The 18,397-nt window shown below is 42.9% G+C and overlaps 1 protein-coding gene across 1 annotated transcript in view; it reads left to right on the top strand.

Annotated features, from left to right (window-relative positions):
• Positions 1-18,397, top strand: part of FBXW4 (F-box and WD repeat domain containing 4) — a 60,328-nt gene that overhangs the window by 3,769 nt on the left and 38,162 nt on the right. The window contains exons 2-5 of the mRNA XM_062496255.1: positions 7,605-7,700; positions 10,355-10,540; positions 11,716-11,848; positions 14,335-14,429. Coding sequence (XP_062352239.1) covers positions 7,605-7,700; positions 10,355-10,540; positions 11,716-11,848; positions 14,335-14,429 — 510 coding nt within the window. The remainder of the gene's footprint in view (positions 1-7,604; positions 7,701-10,354; positions 10,541-11,715; positions 11,849-14,334; positions 14,430-18,397) is intronic.

The raw sequence follows: 18,397 nt of genomic DNA, 5'->3' as shown, positions 1-18,397 counted from the left end.
CTTTCCCATTTTTAAAAATGTGATTAACTTGAAAATGACACTTATTTAAAATGTTTCTGTTGGGCATATCTTCAGATAATTGTAACAACAAGGATCAGAAGGAACAAGCTCTATTTTGTATGTGAAAAAAGTGTTTGCACAGCCAGCTTGCTTATAAAACTTCTTTCTGACAAAATAGGGAATGATTGAGGTATGATTGATAAGAAACTGTTTGCAAACCCCTAGCTGTTAGCAGCATGGAGAAGAAAAACAGTAGTATATGTAAAAAAAATTAGATTTTATATAATTTTTAAAGTTGTCATCTTGGCTACATACTTTTAAAATTTGCCAGATTTGGTTATCTCTGGACACATACTTGCACTTAAATGATATTAAATCAAGTTGCTAGTGATGTAAAAGGAACTTTCGCCAGGACACTTGCTGTTATGCTGAGAGGCATGTTTGCAACACTGACAATCTCTTGTATTTTCCCTTTCTAGTAGACTCAGCCAAAAGGGAGTCACAGATGTAAGTCAAGTATTTAAGGCCTGGATTCAATTGTGCACTTGCAGGAGAAGAAAGAAGTTTGCTTTGAGGGATGTATCTGTACACTTCATTCCTTTGGCAGAGGGGAATCACTAGGTTCACATCCACCCGAGTTACTGTATATTAGGGATGGTAGGGGTTGACCTGGAATAGTTCTTAAAGCACATTCTCAGTGTTAAAAATGTGCTGTTTCTTTGTTGCATCAGCAGTAACTAAATGTTCAATAGAATATTGTGTCACTCTTGTGGGAGTAGAGAGTGACTTTAGATGGTTGTGCTTCTTGGCATCTGAACTGTGAGTCTCTCCAAGTCAGGTTATCACTTTTTCCGTATAGACAAGTTAATTTTATGTATAGACCTGTAGTGCTACAAGACCTTGTCATGAGCGTGGTAAAAAGAGTCCCTATGCTAAGATTTTTGCTTTGTTCTGTCATAGGAGCAGCTGAAGTAAAAGTTGAGCCATGTCTTCATGATGTAAAGTGAAAGGAGAATTTTTAATTTCAAAAATGCATGGGAGCATATAACAGAAAAGTTAAGGCTTAATAACATTTCCTGCAGCTAAACTGTAGCTGAGTAGTAACACAACTTTGTTTAGTAACAAACCTTTGGGGGTTTTGGTGATATAGTGATATTACAGTTGTGTCCTGTAGTCTGTGTCTGTTTTGCCAGCTGTTGTACAGGCCCAGCAAGAGCAGTCTCTGCCCTGATGAGCTTGCTGCCTAAATAGCCAGAGTAAACAAGGGCTGAAGGGGAAGGAGAGGCAGGGAGATGTCAACCAAGCTGCCCTCTGTGCAGCAGGTCAGTGTCAGAGCCAGGAATAGCAGAGGCTGCTTTAAGCCTTTATCCAGGGCCTGCTTGCTGGACCACCTTGGACTGGAGAAATTGGAGAGGCAAAGAGCTCATTGTAAGGTGATTCTTTATTTAAGGCATGGAAGAAAGGAATAAAGTTGCAGCTGGGCTAAACTTATTTCCTCTTTGTTACAAAGGAATTTTAGAGGGCAGGTTAGAAGTTGGAACCTAAATAGCTTGACAGTTTGCTCTTTGTAATGTATTAATAGATGTCAAAATATAGAAATGCTCCACTGCATATTTTCTCTTTCCCTGTCTCCTGTTCTGCCTTGCACACTAAGATCTTGGTATATTATCCAGTTCAGAGAAGCAGATTCATTAATGGACAGATTTATCATCTATGAGCATTTAAGAGCTTGTGTAAGCATTTTGGTGAGTTAATAAAAACTGTATTTTCTCCAGATCTTGGAAAAATGTGTACACCTACAGGAGCAGGAAATGGCCAATCTGTGCAAGTCAAATCCAAATGCAAACTGCAGCAATCATAGGAGACCTCAACCTTTACCACTGGAGGGGGAGGGAGTGTGAATGCTTTTAAAGCTGCTTCAGTTTCCTTCATCTTTTAAAATTTGTTTTAAAAACAAAGTTTCATTACTTTAAGACAGAATTGAAGAAGGCAATGAACTGGTGCAGATGATGCAGAGGGGAATACTCTGGGGAGGATATTGTAGTAACAGAAAAAGCTTGGAAGAGGGAATGCAGCTCCTGCTTTCTGCTGGAAAAGTCAGCGGTTTTTATAAACTGCTGTTACGATTATTCTTACTCTGTCTTAAACTGTTAGTGCTGAGCAGGACAGATCTGCCAGGACAGCTACACAATATTGAAACTGCTGCTTTTTCTGGGAATGTGAAGTTGTTTGTAAGAGTTCTTTGAGGCCTGCCTACCCTTCCCTTAAGATCTTCACAAGTTCAAAGAGGAAGAAAAAATTTATGTAGTTCAGGACTTAAAATATGTGTGCTTTGTTTATTGCTGTTACCCATATTGGACTAGCTGTGGGTTATTTAATTCTTTCCAAGCACTACAATCTATTATTTCAAATCAGAATACACGTGACACCTCTTCAGCAGCTTCAGGTTTTCTCATAATCTTTCCAGGGCAGTGCATTTTTTGAAGAAGCCCAGATTTTGTTTCCACAAATCTTACACAACTCCCTGAGAGAGTCCAGATCTTGCCTGGAGTTTCTAGCCAATATCCCATTTTAGTCACTTGTAAGGGAGAGGGCATCTGATGGCAGAATGGCCTGGCTTAGTCTTGGTGGTTGTGTTTCTTTGGGAAGCCTTTGTGAAAGTGTGTGTCCTTGCTGTGTGCACAGAAATTTGTTTGCACCTCTGGGTATTATGACAGCCTCTGACTTCTTCATGAGGTGAGTTGTTCACAAGAGCTGTTTGGTGGAATAGTTGAGAGCCTGGTAACATCTGAGATGGCATAGGCACAGCAGAGGAAGCAAGGAACAGTGAGGAACGCTCGGCAGAGCTCTCTTCCATCTTAGAGTTGTTTGAACCCATGTCCCGTAGGGAGAGGGGAGCACAGAGGACAGGCTGAACGTGGCAGTAAGCTAAATAAGGGTCATGTGCTGAAGGAATGCGGTTGGAATTTTTGTCCTGGAAGAGACATTTTGAAAGCTAGCTGACTTGTTGAGGACAGCAACAGGGGCTCCTGACATAAATAGCTTTTCCCTCTCGGCTGGCTGTTGGTGGCCCATGACTTGTAGCTGCACTGAGGCCCTGCCATTCAACAGGTGTGTCCTGACTACACAAATAAGTGCAGTTGGTCCTTGTGTTAGCTAGCCTTGCCACAGGGCCAAGGTTGATAGTGGGGCTTAGCCACTGTGACCTGTTTTTTCTCTGTATGACCCTTCCAGTCAAGCCTCAGGCAGGCTGGTGACAGCTTTTATGCAGACAGCAGATTTTGTCCACGGAAGAAATTCAGTCTCAGCGGGTCTCTGCAGACTTGCATTTCCAGATGAGCTCTTCAGTACTTAAAATGTAGCAAAACATGAAGGACTTTGGTGGATTAGGGTGCCCCATGCAGCTGGGAAAATACAGGGTATGACATGTTGGTGTTATCTTCTGTAACATGGTCTGTGTTGTTGCAAGCTCCACTGTTTTGGCACATGCTGAAATTGTAGACAGCCAGTAGAAATCTCCCTGGGATGCAGTACAGCACAGAAGCTCTTGCTGTTGCAGAAATACCATTTCTGGTGGCAAAGGACTTTGGATGGGGAGGGGATCATTGAAGGCAAGATCTGTTGGAGGTGAAGCTTTAGGAAGTGATATGCCCTGGCTGAGTGATTCTTTCGTTGCTTTCTTTTGGGACCTGGGCCAGTAACTGCCTTGGTATCTGAGGTCACCTGGGTCAGTGGTGCTGTGTGGGGACAGTTCCAGTCTCTTACTTCAGCAGCTGGGAAATGGGCTCCAGAAGGAATATTACATTTCTTTTGGTAACTCTGCCAAGAAAGAGAGGAAATTCATAATTTGAGCAAAATACTCCTAGTATTTTTTTTGTAGGGTAGGGAGAAGTAGGAAGGGGGAAATTAAAAATCCTTTATAATGGGTTGCTTGGGATGACTTTACTCTTGGAGCTCTCTCTCAAGCTGTAAGAAATGTTCACCTTCTCTCACTTAGTATAACAAAGTCTTTGTAAAGGGAGCCTCCATCAGGAGTGCATGCAATTGGAAACATGCATTGGCTCAGGTCATGTATTGCACTATGATTTGGGATCCTGATGGAGTGCTTTTTGGTGGTAATCAGGTAATAACAAAGACAGCCTTGCATGTCCTGAGTAATGTAATATCAAATATTGATCATTGTGATGCTCTAGCAGAGGTGTAAGATGATACTTAATGAAAGAACATTTTGCTTGAATTTCATTGTGTTTGCATAATCAGTGTTTAGTTGTTCCTTCGTCCTATGTTTCCTGTCATCCTTCTAGGATGCTGGACTGTACCTCAGTTGCTTTCTGATGCAGGCCTGTGTGGGTCCTGCTAAAAATAGCAGTCCTTCCTCAGTGAGTCGGCCTTCAGCAGTCTTGAAGCTCACTGCTGGGTGGCTTCTCTGGGAACATAAATGCCAAGATCTTGATTTCACAGAGTATGTGAATTCAGCATGTGCTGAATTTTAAGCATGTGGCTTAGTATTTTTCTGGATTGTACACTAAGAAAGATCAAGGTGTTCATTTGCCAGTGGATAGTCTTCCCTCCATAGCATTTTATATAGCATTTGGTTTCATAAGGTGTTTTGGTCACCTGAATCTTTGAATGTTCAACACAGTTGCTGAAGTAAGAGGTACCTAGTTAAGTCAACCACTCAGTTGTGTGATATCTATTGATTGCCTCATGTCATCATGGAAAAATTCTGAAAAGTTTACAAGTGTAGAAAGTGTGTTGATCATGACTGAAACAAAACAGACTTTTGTAGGGGAGAAAAGGAATATTTATCAAATTGTTAAGTTTGTATGGTGATGCCCTTTTTAACTTTCTATGATTTGAGAATTGTTGTCATACATTGCAGTGATACTCATCACATTTTTGATGTATTTTGGGAATTGCTCTGGGGGGGTGCTGTTGGGGAAACAAATCAAATGATCAAATTGTATCTCAGCACTTGATTCCATAACTGGTCTTGATTTAACTTCTGATATAAGGGATCAAATGTCTCTAACCAACAATGTCCTTCAATCTTTGGTGCCCCATAATTGGGAATGGGGAGGAATGTATCAGTTCAATTTCTATATCATCTTTCTCCATATGTTCTGTTCCTTTTCTTGCATCTATTTTGAATAAATAAAATGTCTGGGATATAAAAGGAGGGTACTTTTAAGACGTATTTAAATTAGCTGGATCCAGAGTTGCTCTATGGAGGAGGAGGGTTGGATGAATAATATATCTATTAAGAGTAAAACAAAAAAAGACAAAACAACACCTTCACCACCCCCCTCCCAAATCCCATCAGACCTTGCCCATATAGTCTCCCCACCCAACCCTCATCCCTTTCAGACAGGAACTGTTCATATCTGGGAAAGAACAAGATGTCTGTTAGAGGAGTAATTGCTGTAGTGAACTGCAACTCTGGGCCAAGCCAACGTGCGACTCTTCAGAACTTCCATTTACAGCAGCAGGAGGGTCAAGCCCTGCTAGAAAAGGCACCAGCAGGGTAAGATGGAGGCTGATTTTCTGACCTTGGAGTCACCTTTTTCAGAGCCTTGGAAATTACATCTAGTCTTAGTGGAGGTTATGCATTGAGCTCAGAATGTCTGGTTGGGCCAGCATGTGTTGGGAGGGGAATGTGGCACGAGTGTGTTTTCCATCACTGTGCAAGCTGGTGACTTAAAATCTGTGTGTGGGGAGAACTTAACTGAGAGTTGAGTGTGGGGAGGAGAAGTGTTTTGGAGTAATGAATGGAATTGGATGTAGGCGGAGAGCCTGAACTCTGTCTGGGAGAGTAATAAGCAATGCTGAGAGTGGACCTGACCTGACTTCTCAGTACTGTGCATTCCTCATCTCAAACACTATCTGGCCTCATGAGGTCTTGCAAGTACTCCCTTTAAAAAAAAAAGAATTCCTCTACTTGCAGCCTAGTCTAACTCTATTTTGGTTTTGTTTGTTTTTAAATGACTATGAAAAATAAAGAGCCTGTAGTTATCTAAATTCAGTTTTAATTGGTGTGGCTCTACTGATCATAAACGTAAACTTGCAAAGCTTTCTAGAGGATGAAAAGCTTTTCTGTGTGTGGTTTCTGTTTTTGTTTAAAATGGGTCACATGCCCAGGAATGCAGTCAAATTATAATGGTGACTAAGTGCCGGAAAGCATAGAAAAGAGGAGGGAAGGGTGAGCAGAAAAAAAGGAGCCTGAGGCTATGGAAGGAAGGCTGGGAAAATAAGAATCTGGCCAGACCCCAGGGCCAGGTTAGAGATTCCTACACCCATTAACAACAGCAGGAGATGTTTATTTACAGGGAGCTAATCTTTATTTAAAAAATGACGGACTACCCAAAAATGCTACTTTTGGGAAGTGGATTGGAGGGACTATAGGGGTGGGAGGAGGAAACTGATTCTGATGAGGCAGCAATTCCCATCTCTCAAGGATCTTCTCTTCTCCCTATGCATCTAGGTGTGTTGGCTGTTGAGAAATGCATGAATGCATGAAGGTGGGATAAAGTCTTGTAGTCTAGTAAGTGGTTCATAACACCTAGTTACAAAGGATAAGTTCTAGAGTTTCTTCTTGCTTGTAGTTTTCTGATCTTTTCTACCTAAGCAGCTCCAGTGAGGATATTGAATAATTAAATTTATGATATGAGAAAGATGGGAGCTAAAGCTGCCTTTCCTTGTGTCATTAATCAACTCTGGATCATGAAAACAGAACAGGTGTTGAACAGCTGCTTGAACTGAGTATATTAATGTAGATTCTAAGGAGACCTTGGTCCCAGGTCTCTGTGGTACCTACTTTTTGTCACATCTTGAAGAGTGTTGATCTTGGTTTGTCTCAGCTCGTTCCAATAACATTGATTTGTAACCCAGCAACAGCTATATGAGCTACAGTCTCTCTTTTAGTAGCTTTGGCTCTAAAGAGAGGATTTTCCAGCAATACGCTGGAATTCTCTATCCTTTGGTGAGCTTCTGCAAAAGATAGTTTTTCTTGGGGTGTGTGTATGCATTGGGTGGTTTATACACATGAATGTATTTTATCTTCAGTTTGGACACATCTTGATTTCTGATTATTGTATCTGGTTATGTGACTGTCAGACAGGTGAGATTCTAAAGCAGTTTCTTTACTAGTCCTTCTGGATAGAAAGTCTCTGGCTTTAGTGTTCTGACTAGTGTTTCCCCCATCTGTTCTTGTGTGGTGTTGTCCTTGTCTTAAATGGCTCTTGTCAGGTGATGTCCTGTATCTCTGATTCTTCTGGTGGTTTCTTTCTGTGTCATCATGTTTAGATTACTTTTTGTCTGAAGCTGTGCTGAATTCAGTGTGCTTGGTGAAGTCTTGATCACATTTAAGGTATGTGATCATCAGAGGTGGCTTTCTTTGCTGGTAATCCCCCACTCTTGTCAGTGTTCCTTTCTTGTCAGTGCTCACAAATGTGCTTACTGTAGTGTGGCTCTGGCACCATCAGTGTTTGTCACTTCATCATTGTGGAAACAGGGTGAGAACTTACCTGTGGCCATCTTGAGTCCATTTGTTTTCCAGAAAGCATCAGTCCTGGTTGCTAATCTCATCTCTCCTCCTCTATCTGCAGAGCTGCTGGCATTCCAGTGAAGGAAAGGGTGAAGGTATCTCAGAACTGGAGGCATGGACGCTGCCGGAGGGAAACAGTCCTGAAATGGAAATGCAAGCAAGTGGCTTCTTTCTCCTCTTCTTTTTTATGTAGCAACTGCTGTGGGGCCTTGGATTCGTGCCTGTGCCCTGAAATGAAATGTTTCATGCTCCTTGTGCTCCATGGGGCCTTATGAGTGATTGTTGCTGGCTAATTTTGGCTGTTGCTGGCTAGCTGGGTGTGGGGTAACCAGAGTTGCTGCCTTACCATAGGGATTCATGCTGAGTGTCAGGAGTTTCTATCTTCGTAATTTGAGTTTAGTCTAGTCATGATCTGTACAGTTCTAGTCACATTTAGCTACCTTTACTGCAGATTTCAAATTGTTGCATTCATGTCTACTGCTTATACCATGAGCAATCTTTAGTCCTGCTCTCACAATAGTTCACCTTGATCCCAAATGTGGACTTAGGTGTCCCCTCAAAATGCTTTATTTGTCTTCAATGATTTATCCTGGACCCTGATTTGGATTTACAAATCTAAAATGCTAATTGCCATTCATCTGCCTTAATGATAAGAGCTTGTTGTTAAATTCTTGTTTGCAAAGGTGTACTTTGCTGTCAGAGCAGAGCGCAAGATAGGTCTCTGTCTAAGCAACACACCTAAATGTTCAGCCTTCACATCATCAGACTGAAGGAAAAATGAGAAAGACTATGGTTTGTTAGCTGCTGAAGAACAGGGACCTTCTACTGAGCTTTCATGCCTTTTTGTGCTGTGTAGATTGAAGTGGTGGATAATGTGCCACTTCTTGTCTAAAGTCCTGTGAACAGCTGTAATGAGCAGAGTGGGTTTTGGTGCAGGTTGTCTACCTTCCTTTGAAATGCTTGCTACCATCTGTGAAGACAGGCTCTGTGGATATTAGAGATCATTACTAAACCAGCTTCCCAAGTGAAAAGGCAAGGACTGGTTTAATGAGGCCACTATCCAAATGGCATCCCCTAATTTCCAGTTATCTTGCTTCAGATTTGTTACTTATCCTTATGAAAAAGCCATAGAAAAAGGTGAAAAGCTAAACTTCTGCAAAAGGAGAGCCACAGAAACTGGCTGTAGTCTAGGTAAGCTGGATATTCATTTGCTTTTAGAGGACTGCGTAGGAGTGGAGGAAGGAAGGGGAAATCAAAGCCTGCCTAAACCCAAAGCTCCTGCTCTGAAGATTCCTCTTACTTTTTCCATGTATATGATCAAGTCCCAGATGAATATTACAAACTCAACTGCTTTGTCCTTGTGATTGAACGCCTGTTACTGGAGATGAATACAGGCAAGCAGGAACCTTCTGTCTAATGACCAATCTTGTCCTCTTGCTTGTTTCTAGTTGTTCTTTGTGATGTTATGAGGTATTACTGTGTGTAATGACTCTGATGACACAGAAAATCATGACCTCTGCGGACAAATTATCTGAAAAAACGAGGGAGGCAGGTTTTTATGGAAAGCTGCACTGCTTTCAAAGCCATTTGTTCCTGAAGAGTTTGAAAACTGAAAGGCTGCTGTGTAGAAAGGCTCTGGATTTGCTCGGTGTTTCCATGGACTTTGGCAATGACTGCAGAGCAGAGGCAATTTCACACATACATGCCCCATAGACATGAGTCCCATGTGTCTTTGTATCTGGCCTCGCTATATCCTGAAATCTTATTTGCTGATTCTCAGTTGGCTACGCAAAAGCAAAATCTTGAGCAAAGATCTCACTGCCTAAGTATATATTGTAGCCTATTTTCTTCTGTATTTTGCTTTTATTTCAATAATAAATAAACTTCTTGAGATGGCAAACTTGATTCAGATATTGCTTGGGTGTCTTCCCCTCTTCTTGGTCTCCCAGAAAGTAAAGCATATTTTCCATGTATACCATCAATCTTCAAAATAATTTGGAGTAGTTCTTTTGGCTCCATTGCTCTTGGTTTGGAATCTGTCTGTACAAACCTGCCAATGTCCCACATAAAGCAGGGGCAGAAAGGGTGTATGGACACTTCTAAAGAATGGGCAAGAGAAATCAAGAGCTTGCTCTACAGCTTATGGCTTAGCAGGGGAAGAGGTGTGAATGTAGAAAAATAGCCCCTCTATGATGAGCATAAAATTCTTGGGTAGCCTCAGAGTGCAGGAGGTGGGTGACTTTCTGTCTGTAGGAAGAGCTGTGGTATTTTGGTGACATGCTCCCCTGTTTAGAGGTGTGTGGAACAGTGGCAGCTCTGTGGTCTCTGCTGGGCATCAGCAAATAGTGTTCAGGATTGAGAGTGATTGTTTGCACCAACAGCCTCACATTGAATGCTCTCTTAGAAATGCTTGGCATAGTTCAGCAGCACTAGGGTCTAGTTTCTTAAAAAGTACAGAGCTCATGTGCAGATTCAGGGGCCCTTAAGTATTTTCTATCTATGCTCACTAGACTTTTGGCCATCTTCTCTATTGGAGATTCCATGCTTCCTTTTCCTCAGCTCTTGGTTAGAAAAATGCCAGTAATGTAATCTGCTTTTTATGTTGCTGGAGAAGCTTCACTTGTAGCTATGCTGCTATATTAAGCCCCGCTTTTGCGTGTGATCTGCTGCTCAAACTTCACTTTTCTTGAGCAGGCATTTGTTTTTGTAGCTGTGTTTGCATATGGAATTATTTTTTTCTTTTTCTGTGTGAGGTTGTTTTGTTTTCTTCTCCCCACTCCTGCATGCCCCCAACCTACTGTCTATTTGCAGTTTGATGCCCTGGATGGAGCTGGATGGCGAGTATCTCTACCTGTCTCAAGCAGAGAACATTCAGGCCTATCATCTCTGTGCAGAGGGGACAGGTTTGCAGCATCACCCTCAAGCCATCTTTTCTGGCCACCAGGAGGACGTGTGTCGTTTTGTTCTTGTAAACTCCCACATTGTCAGTGGAGGGGGGTAAGTTGGGTGAATGAAGCAGCCTAAGAGTTTTGCCACTGAAGTTGGAAAGATTCTGTTTAACTCGAGCCTAGAGCAGAGGGGCCAGTTTTGCTACACAGTGTCCTCGTGCTTGGCTGGGGTCAACTGCTGCTGCTTCCTCTTTTGTAATTTTGGTTCTGGCCTGAAAAAGCTTCTCCTGCAGCAGTGAAAGAGCTGTGTCTCATGCTGCTGACCTTAAAAAATGTCCTTTGTTCTTGTAATTGTGTTGATACCCACAGGATTGTTGAATCGGGTTTGACTGATCAGGCAAACCTGACTGCTGTGCAAGTTTCATTTCTTCCCGTGTTAGAGCTAGGATGGCTAGACTGTTCTAATCATCAGTACTGCTACTGGTTATCTGGGACTGCAGTGGTGCAGAAAGTTTTCTAGAGACAAGTGTGTGTTTATTAGACCCACTGATATAATTGTGGAGAGGGGGAAAACTACAAAACCTTCCAGCATACACACACACTTCTCCAATTAATTTTGCATTTGACTGGCCTTGTACAGTTACAGCAAGTGACAGGACTTTCATTAATAGCTAAAACTTTAAAAATGTACACAACAGTTCAGCGCAGAATTGGGAGACACAAGCACGACTTCTGCCCTGGGTATCGTGGGACTCTCACCCGTGAACTGTAGACCAAAATTCAGGTGAAAATGAAGGCTTGCATTTAAAATTCCAGTAACTGTGTTAGTTGAAAAAGGTCTAAATGTCTGTGTCGTTAATTCAAAGCACAGCACCCTGCACGGCTGCTCTGAAATGAATGAAAAGCTGAGGTTTGGACATGGGTGAGAATGTCCTCTCACTTGTTCCCTTACTCCAGCCACTCAGCATACAGACAGGATTCTGGCAAGCTCAAAGCAGTAGGAGGAGGAATGGCTGTTTTGCTATAGTTTCTGCAGCTTAACAGGATGCGAAGGGTAGAAAGATATCCATGAAAATTTTAATGTGCATCAGATCAGGCTTTAACTGGCCAGATGTGGAATTGCAAGAGAACAGGTGATGTGTGAAGACTGGAGGGTTAGTAATGCTGCATGAATTTCAGCCCCTGTCAGAGACCTGTCCTGGTCTTTTTCTAGCACTCCAAAGCATTAGTGGAAGGTGCATGTCCAAGGGATACAAATTCCCTAGCTGTGGATTTGTTTTTCAGAGATGGCAGTATTGTCCTTCACAAGGTCCATGGCTCCTACAGCGTCAAGTTCTCTGCACATGAACAGGAGGTGAACTGTGTGGACTTCCAAGGTGGCCTCATTGTCAGCGGCTCCCGGGACCGAACAGCAAAGGTGAGCAGGGAATGTTTCAGCAGCTGCAGGTGCTGCTCTAGGGGTGATTTCGGAGGTCTTGTGCCATGAATATTTTAAGTGTCAGCAGAACTGTTGTGAGCCCTGTACTCCTTGCAGGAGGAATGCTGACTGTCTTGGCTCATGTCTCTGAAAAGGTGCTTGCTCTGCCAGGCTTGTTAGAAAGAGATTTGGCAGTAATTTACAGCATCAACTGCTGGCTTAAACTTGAAAGTGCAGAAGGCAGCAGCTGATACTTTCTTCTTTCCCTGAACATCTGTCTACACTGTAGTGGAGATGCCAGTTAGTGTGAAATTCACTGCATGGATCTCAAACCCATCCTTGTTCTGTGATTTAACATTGCAATGTGGTTTAATGTGCTCTCTATTATATATTCAATCTCTGTAAAGGATAGGATGATGTATTTTCCAAATCTATGGTTATTTACTAATTTTGTGGTTTATTTATTTTATTTTTGTTGTTGTTGTTGCTTCTTTTTTCAATGGTTCTTGGTTTGCAAACCAGGAATGAAGGTAGACTATGAGTACTGTTAGCTCCCATTTTATTTTTCCAGCTGGCATCACTGGATCCTGTCACATAATTTTTTACTATTTCTTTATGGGGCAGAACCTTGTTGATTTTTGTCCTTCTGGATCTGGTTGGCAATGCTTTGTGCCTGTGTGGACCTGGAGAGTTGTTCCTCTGAGCTGTATCAGCTCTGTGTGTTCAGTTCAGGAAGCTCAACGCAGATGTTTCATCCTTATCCTGCTAGCATGATGCAGTACCTGTAGTATCTTCACAGCCACTTGTTTCATTGTTGGAAGTGGTTGCTGTATGTTGAATGTTATATGTTGGCTTTTGCTCTGGGTAGGCTGATAGACACTCTTGATGATTATTCATATCATGGAGCATTCATGCAAGTAAGAGGAAAACCAGCTAATTCCTGTTTTTCAAGAGGGAAAGTTGAAGCAAAGTTCAACCTCTTTCAAGGTTTTATAGGAAGTGTGTGAAGCAGCATGACCTGATTTATTTTTGATGGTCTCTCTGTACACATGTACTCCTGAGTAAAATCACTCCCTGAATAAAATCACTCCCAGGTAAAGCAAGCAATGTTCAGATGCAATTTTGGAATTGCTGTTTGCCTCCTGGGAGCAAGACCTTTATGCTGCTTTGTCTCACACTTTAGCAGTGCTGCTCCTCTCTGGTCTGTGGATCCTCTTTCTGGGAGAGTGCCTTTTTGCTACTTCTTTGACAGCTGGAGGACAGACATCCCCGACCTTGAGAACAAATTCCTGAAGCCCAGAGGGGAATTTCAAGCTGTTTTTCTTAGAGCTAGTGTGAGATCTTGCCCACCCAGTGGTCCCACAGCATATACTCTGGGGATGTTCACCTCTTATTTTTTATCATCTCTTTTGTAGGCTGTCTTGTTTGCATGAATGAGACTCTCAGAGGGTGGAAGGGAATCCCTGCCAACCTTTTAAAGGGGCTCTAAGTGTCTAAGCTATTGAGGGCTCTGCTGAGTGTTGATTAGGACTAAGCCCTGAAGAGCTGTTAATGTACATTCCTGTGTGATAGGCAGCAGATAGTGTGCTCTGAGCAATATTTTTAACCTGTAGGAGATAGGGATGCCTTAAAGGAGTTAAGCTTTTCTGCTGCTTTTGCTGACACTAGGTGCTAAATTCCCCGCTGACAAGAATAGCCTGCAATCCTGGGCATTATCAACAAACAAACAAATAGGGCACTCTGCGCTTTGAAGTCTTGAAGCAAAACATTGGGGGTTGGTTACAGACAACTGGGGGGCTTGAGTCCTGTGGGCCAAGAATGATGGCAAGATGGAGAAAATGAGGGCCACTAGCAGAGGCCCCAGCAAGAATTTTGAGGCCTTTATTGGTACCCAGAAACAAAGAGGTGAACTGGTGGAAGGAGATGTGCATGTTTGTACTGTTGTGGGAGAGAAAGATTTCTCTCATATTGTCAGTGAGCAAGGGCAGCTGGTTTGAAAACAAACTGGGGTACACTTGAAAAACTTGGTCTAAAGCAGGGGGGTTTTATAAAAGAAGGCTGGTGAATGGTTAACTTTACAGTTAATATTAATGGAATTTTTCCAGGGATGCTACTAAGTCTTCCCACACTATTCAAGAGAAAAGATTTGAACAAATCCTAGTTGTCATTTATTTAACTACAGAAGATGAGGAGTTTATGTCGAGTGCTACCCTTAGACAGCAAGTGGTGATGGGGGTACTCTCTCAGTTACCAGTGGGGTGGAAGATCATACTTATAAGCTGAATATTTGTGTGACTTCAAGTGCTTATTTCTGCCAGCAATTGAAGGCTCTGCTCCCCCAAAATAAATAATTAGAATTCAGGGAGAGGGTCTCCGGGACGGTAAGCATGGCAGTTTGGCCAGCTCATCCAGAAAAACATTAGCAGCATGGATCCTACTTTCTGCAATTTTGGGTGATGTGGCATAACATGCATCTCTCTCTTTAGGTTTGGTCCCTGTCCACGGGCAGAGTTGGTCAGTGTCTACATACAGTGGAGACAGAGGATCGAGTGTGGTCCATTGCTATCAGCCCATTATTAAGGTAATAGATGTCTTTTTTTCTAAATTTTCAGCAGAGAGAAGTAAAGGAGTTGGATAGGCTGTGTGTTCACAAATCTTTCTGAGGCACCAATGTGACAGTTCAGGAACTTGATTTGTGTGGAGGCTGATCAGGCGCTTGTGCCTGCAGCAGGAGCTCAGGGAAGAGCATGTGGTGCTTATTTCCTATACCAGCAGAGTGATCCCTTCATAAAGAGGCTGTGAAGGTGGCCCTGGGTTCCTCTTAGTGCCTCAGGTGGGACCTGTTTGTTCTTTCTTGACAAAGAAATGCTGACTTGCTAATTAGAAACAGTGAGCTGGATCCTCTTGAGATTTTCCGTGCTGAGGAGATGCCAGCTTGTATTCTCATTCTCTAGCAGAAGAGATGCTGAGCAAAAAGGTCCCTGCTTGAGAGTTGCATGCAGTAGTTAAAACTCAGGGTTTTTTTTTTAACATGTTGAACTGGCAATGATGAAGTGGAGCTCAGCTCTGTTGCCTGTAGCTCTGTGCTTCTAGTGCAGGCATAATGCTACGACTACACTTCAGCATGGTAGGCAAGGGCAATACATACACCAGTGTCTTCCAGGGTGTTCTTTGAAGTGCTCCTGTGCTTGAAGTGAAAATCTGTCAAACTCTCACTGTTAAAATCTTACACCAACCAGCAGTGATCTGTCTCTTTGGTTCCCTGTTAAACTGGTGTACATGCAAGAGAGGTTCTTCCTCAGCATGCCTCAAGGAAGAGGGGAGGAAGAGCTGCTGTTGCTGCTCATGTGATGTTGGCAGCTTGAATTTTAGGCTTGTGCAAAACCAAAATACTGTCCACAACTGTTGTCCTTGTTAGATTTCCAAGCTTGTTTTGCAGGCAGCAGAAACTTAGTGGTACGGAGCTAATGGCTTTATCAGGGAAATGACGCTCCAGGCTTGCTATGATTTTGCTGTTGCCTTTGTTCTTTTGCTCCGAGTGTTTGAGACAATTAGTGATTTTGAAGAAGTGCCACACGCATTAGTGTTGGTGCAAGATGTGAGGTAGAAGCCCTTTGCTGTCTTCTGTGCTGCAAGGGTCCATTTTCTGGCAGACAAGCTCTGGCTCAGGCACTGTGACTGGTTAGAGACCAGTGGCATTCTGCTTCCTACTCCTAAGTGATGACCTACTGCCGTGGCCTCTTGTCAGGACAGTGCTCCTCTCCCTGGTGTGCATGCTTGTGCACACTCTCTGTCACAATATTTACCCTCAGTCTCCCCACCCCCCCTTTCCTCCCTGCAGGGTGATAAATTGGAGGTGGTGGAACAGCTACCCCATGAGCAAGTGGGCTTAAATTGTGCACTCTCATTTTTTTATGAGACTGTGGACTGTACCAGCCTCTCCCACTAGCCCACCCTACTGCATCCCCCTTACCCCTCCATATTTTAGGGAGGGGGGTGTGAAGAATTAGAGCCAATTAGCCACGTCATTAATTCTTCAATTTGACGGCTGATATAGCAGGGCCTGAAACACGCTGCTGACCTCATATAATGGGAACCCTGCTCCTTAACATATTGACGATGGGAGAAGTTAATTAAAATTCCACAGAGAGAAGGTGTCGGCTAACCTATAAACCTGTCCCTTCTCAGAACAAATCGCAGCCATCCTAGAAGAGAGAGAGGATCAGAGCAGAAGGGCATGTGGTGGGGGTGGGCCAGGGCAAGGGGCAGGGGAGATGAATTTTTCACTAATAGGTTTTATTACTTGCTGTCTAATGAGGGCGAGTATCAAAAAGGTAGTATCTGGTTTCTAGGAAAGTCTGCTTTGGGGAGCTCTGTGGTTTGTTTTATTTGCAAGAACCCATATTTCACCCATATGCATTCCCTATGTGCTTTCGTGTCTAAAGCTTTTCCTCCCTCACAGTCCTCATCCTTCTAGCCAGAGCTTGGATACATTTGTTCCCCAGTGAGGCTGAACATGGCCTGTAACCTCCACTTCCTCCTAAACATTTAAGGTGACCTTCTGATTCTCCCTTCTCAGTTGTGCTGATGTAAACTGAGATTTCCTCCATAGGGACAGGTTCTACTGGTGTAGAACTGCTGGAGAATCAGCTCCAACCACCAAAATATTTTGGCCCATTGCTGCTAAGAAATGGCAGCTGTCTCTGCTATGGACACACAGAGCTCAAAGTAGTTGTGTGCAGTGGGGTAGGAGACAAGGAAGGCTCCTCCAACTCTAGCCATCCAAAATTGCTTTAGAGAGGCTGTAGTTTCCTGACCTGGAAGTTTGCCAGGACTAAGACTCTCTAGGGTAGTCAGGGTGGTATTCTTACTGAACTTCAGCTGTTAATGGGCTGAAACTTTTGCTCTTTTCAGTGATATCTTCTTCTGTGTGAAGCTTCTTACAAAGTATCCCATATGCTTCTGATGCACAGCTGCATTTTCTGCTGTGCGTGCTGTAGTCCTGCACTGCTGGACTGCTACTCTAGAGGACAGTGCCTGTACACTCAAGCTGTATGTTAGAGACTTGTGCTCTTAGAGCACAGCTCCTCTGGCTTCAAGCAATTTTTTCTTAGGTATTCTGCTTTGATTTGTCCATAGTTCCCTTGTGTCACTACAGACATCATCCTGTAGGATGTGTGGAGTGGAGGAGGAGGAGGAGGAGACTTCCTTGTTCTTTGTGTAGTGGTGCTATTCTGGATGTTTTTAGGGTCTGTAAACAGAATGATTCCTATAAGGGAAATTAAGTAGAGAAAAAGGTATTAAAAGGGTACCAAGAATATTGGATCACCCCTTCACACTGTACAGGGGAAAACAGTACTTAGTCCTTTACATAGCTTTTTCAGCCATGGAAGTGTCTTGACATCCATATGTGGTGTTGGAGCTTCATTGCTTTGGGGACCCCTAACAGTGTCCTGCAGGGTAATGGGGATGGGAAGGTATGGTGCTCGTTCTCAGTTTTCAGCAAGTCTGCCAAGTTATGCTGTGCTTTGGATAGCAGGTCATACATTGCATGTCACATAAGTGACTAGAGAAGACTCTGAATGTGTTCTTAAAGTAGGGTGCTTAAAATAAGGATACCTCAGCTTCCTTCAGCTACTGGTTTAATTGATCTCCAAAGCTGTCCTTCTCAAAAGGGTTAGTAAAATGCTGTACTTACTCTGCTTCATACCCTAAACTACATTTCTTAGCTGCTCATAATCCTCTTCCCCCTGCCCTGAGTTCATTTGTCTCTTGAACTCTGCATCACATAGCTGTTAAACTTCCATTTACCTGTACTTAGTGCAGTGACTTATGTGTGTTCAGGGACCAGGGCAAGCCTAAGTGCAGTGGACCAATTCAAATGTGTAAGGTGAGGCAAACTTGCGAGTTTCTGGTAGAGCAGTGGCACCTTCATACTTTGTTGTTCCCTGAGGTGGCAGTAGCTAGGGAAGAGAAAGGAGCAGTGTACAGTGTAAATTGGAGGGAAAAGAAAGAAGTGGACCTTCATCTTAAGTTCATTATTAATCTTAGATCCAGATTTTTTTGTGTTGCATTTTGAAAAGTACTCAGATCTAGGCTGACTTCTCCTGCCAGGTATGGCCACTGGCATTTGCTTTTTTAATTTTAAAATATTTTAATGTTTCTCATGTGATGCTGTACTCAAACGGTGTCACATTTTAAAGTAAGCAAAGAGATGGAGGCATACAAATGGTTTCCAATGTGCAACTGTAGATGAACAGCAGGATGCCAGGTTTCAGCTGTATATAGAGAGCTAGAAAACCCTTGGTACGTTTTCGGGCAATCATAAAGTGCCCTACTGTGACAGAAACGTGCTTTGGGTGTGTAAGCCCAAGAGACAGTCTCTTCTTTTCTGACTGTGTCATTAGTCTGCTGCAATAGATGACTTCACCTCATGGATGTTGCCTTGGTGAGGTGCAGATTAACTCCAGCGAGAAGGAAAGTTTGTACTGAAGACTGTCTGCACTGGATGCTTAATTTAAAGGAAAATAAATAATTACATGAGCAGCT

This window comes from Cinclus cinclus, chromosome 7, assembly GCF_963662255.1.
Source record: "Cinclus cinclus chromosome 7, bCinCin1.1, whole genome shotgun sequence".
NCBI lineage: Eukaryota > Metazoa > Chordata > Aves > Passeriformes > Cinclidae > Cinclus > Cinclus cinclus.
The sequence above is the reverse complement of the archived record's forward strand: the minus strand, read 5'-3'. Positions and strand labels throughout refer to the sequence as shown.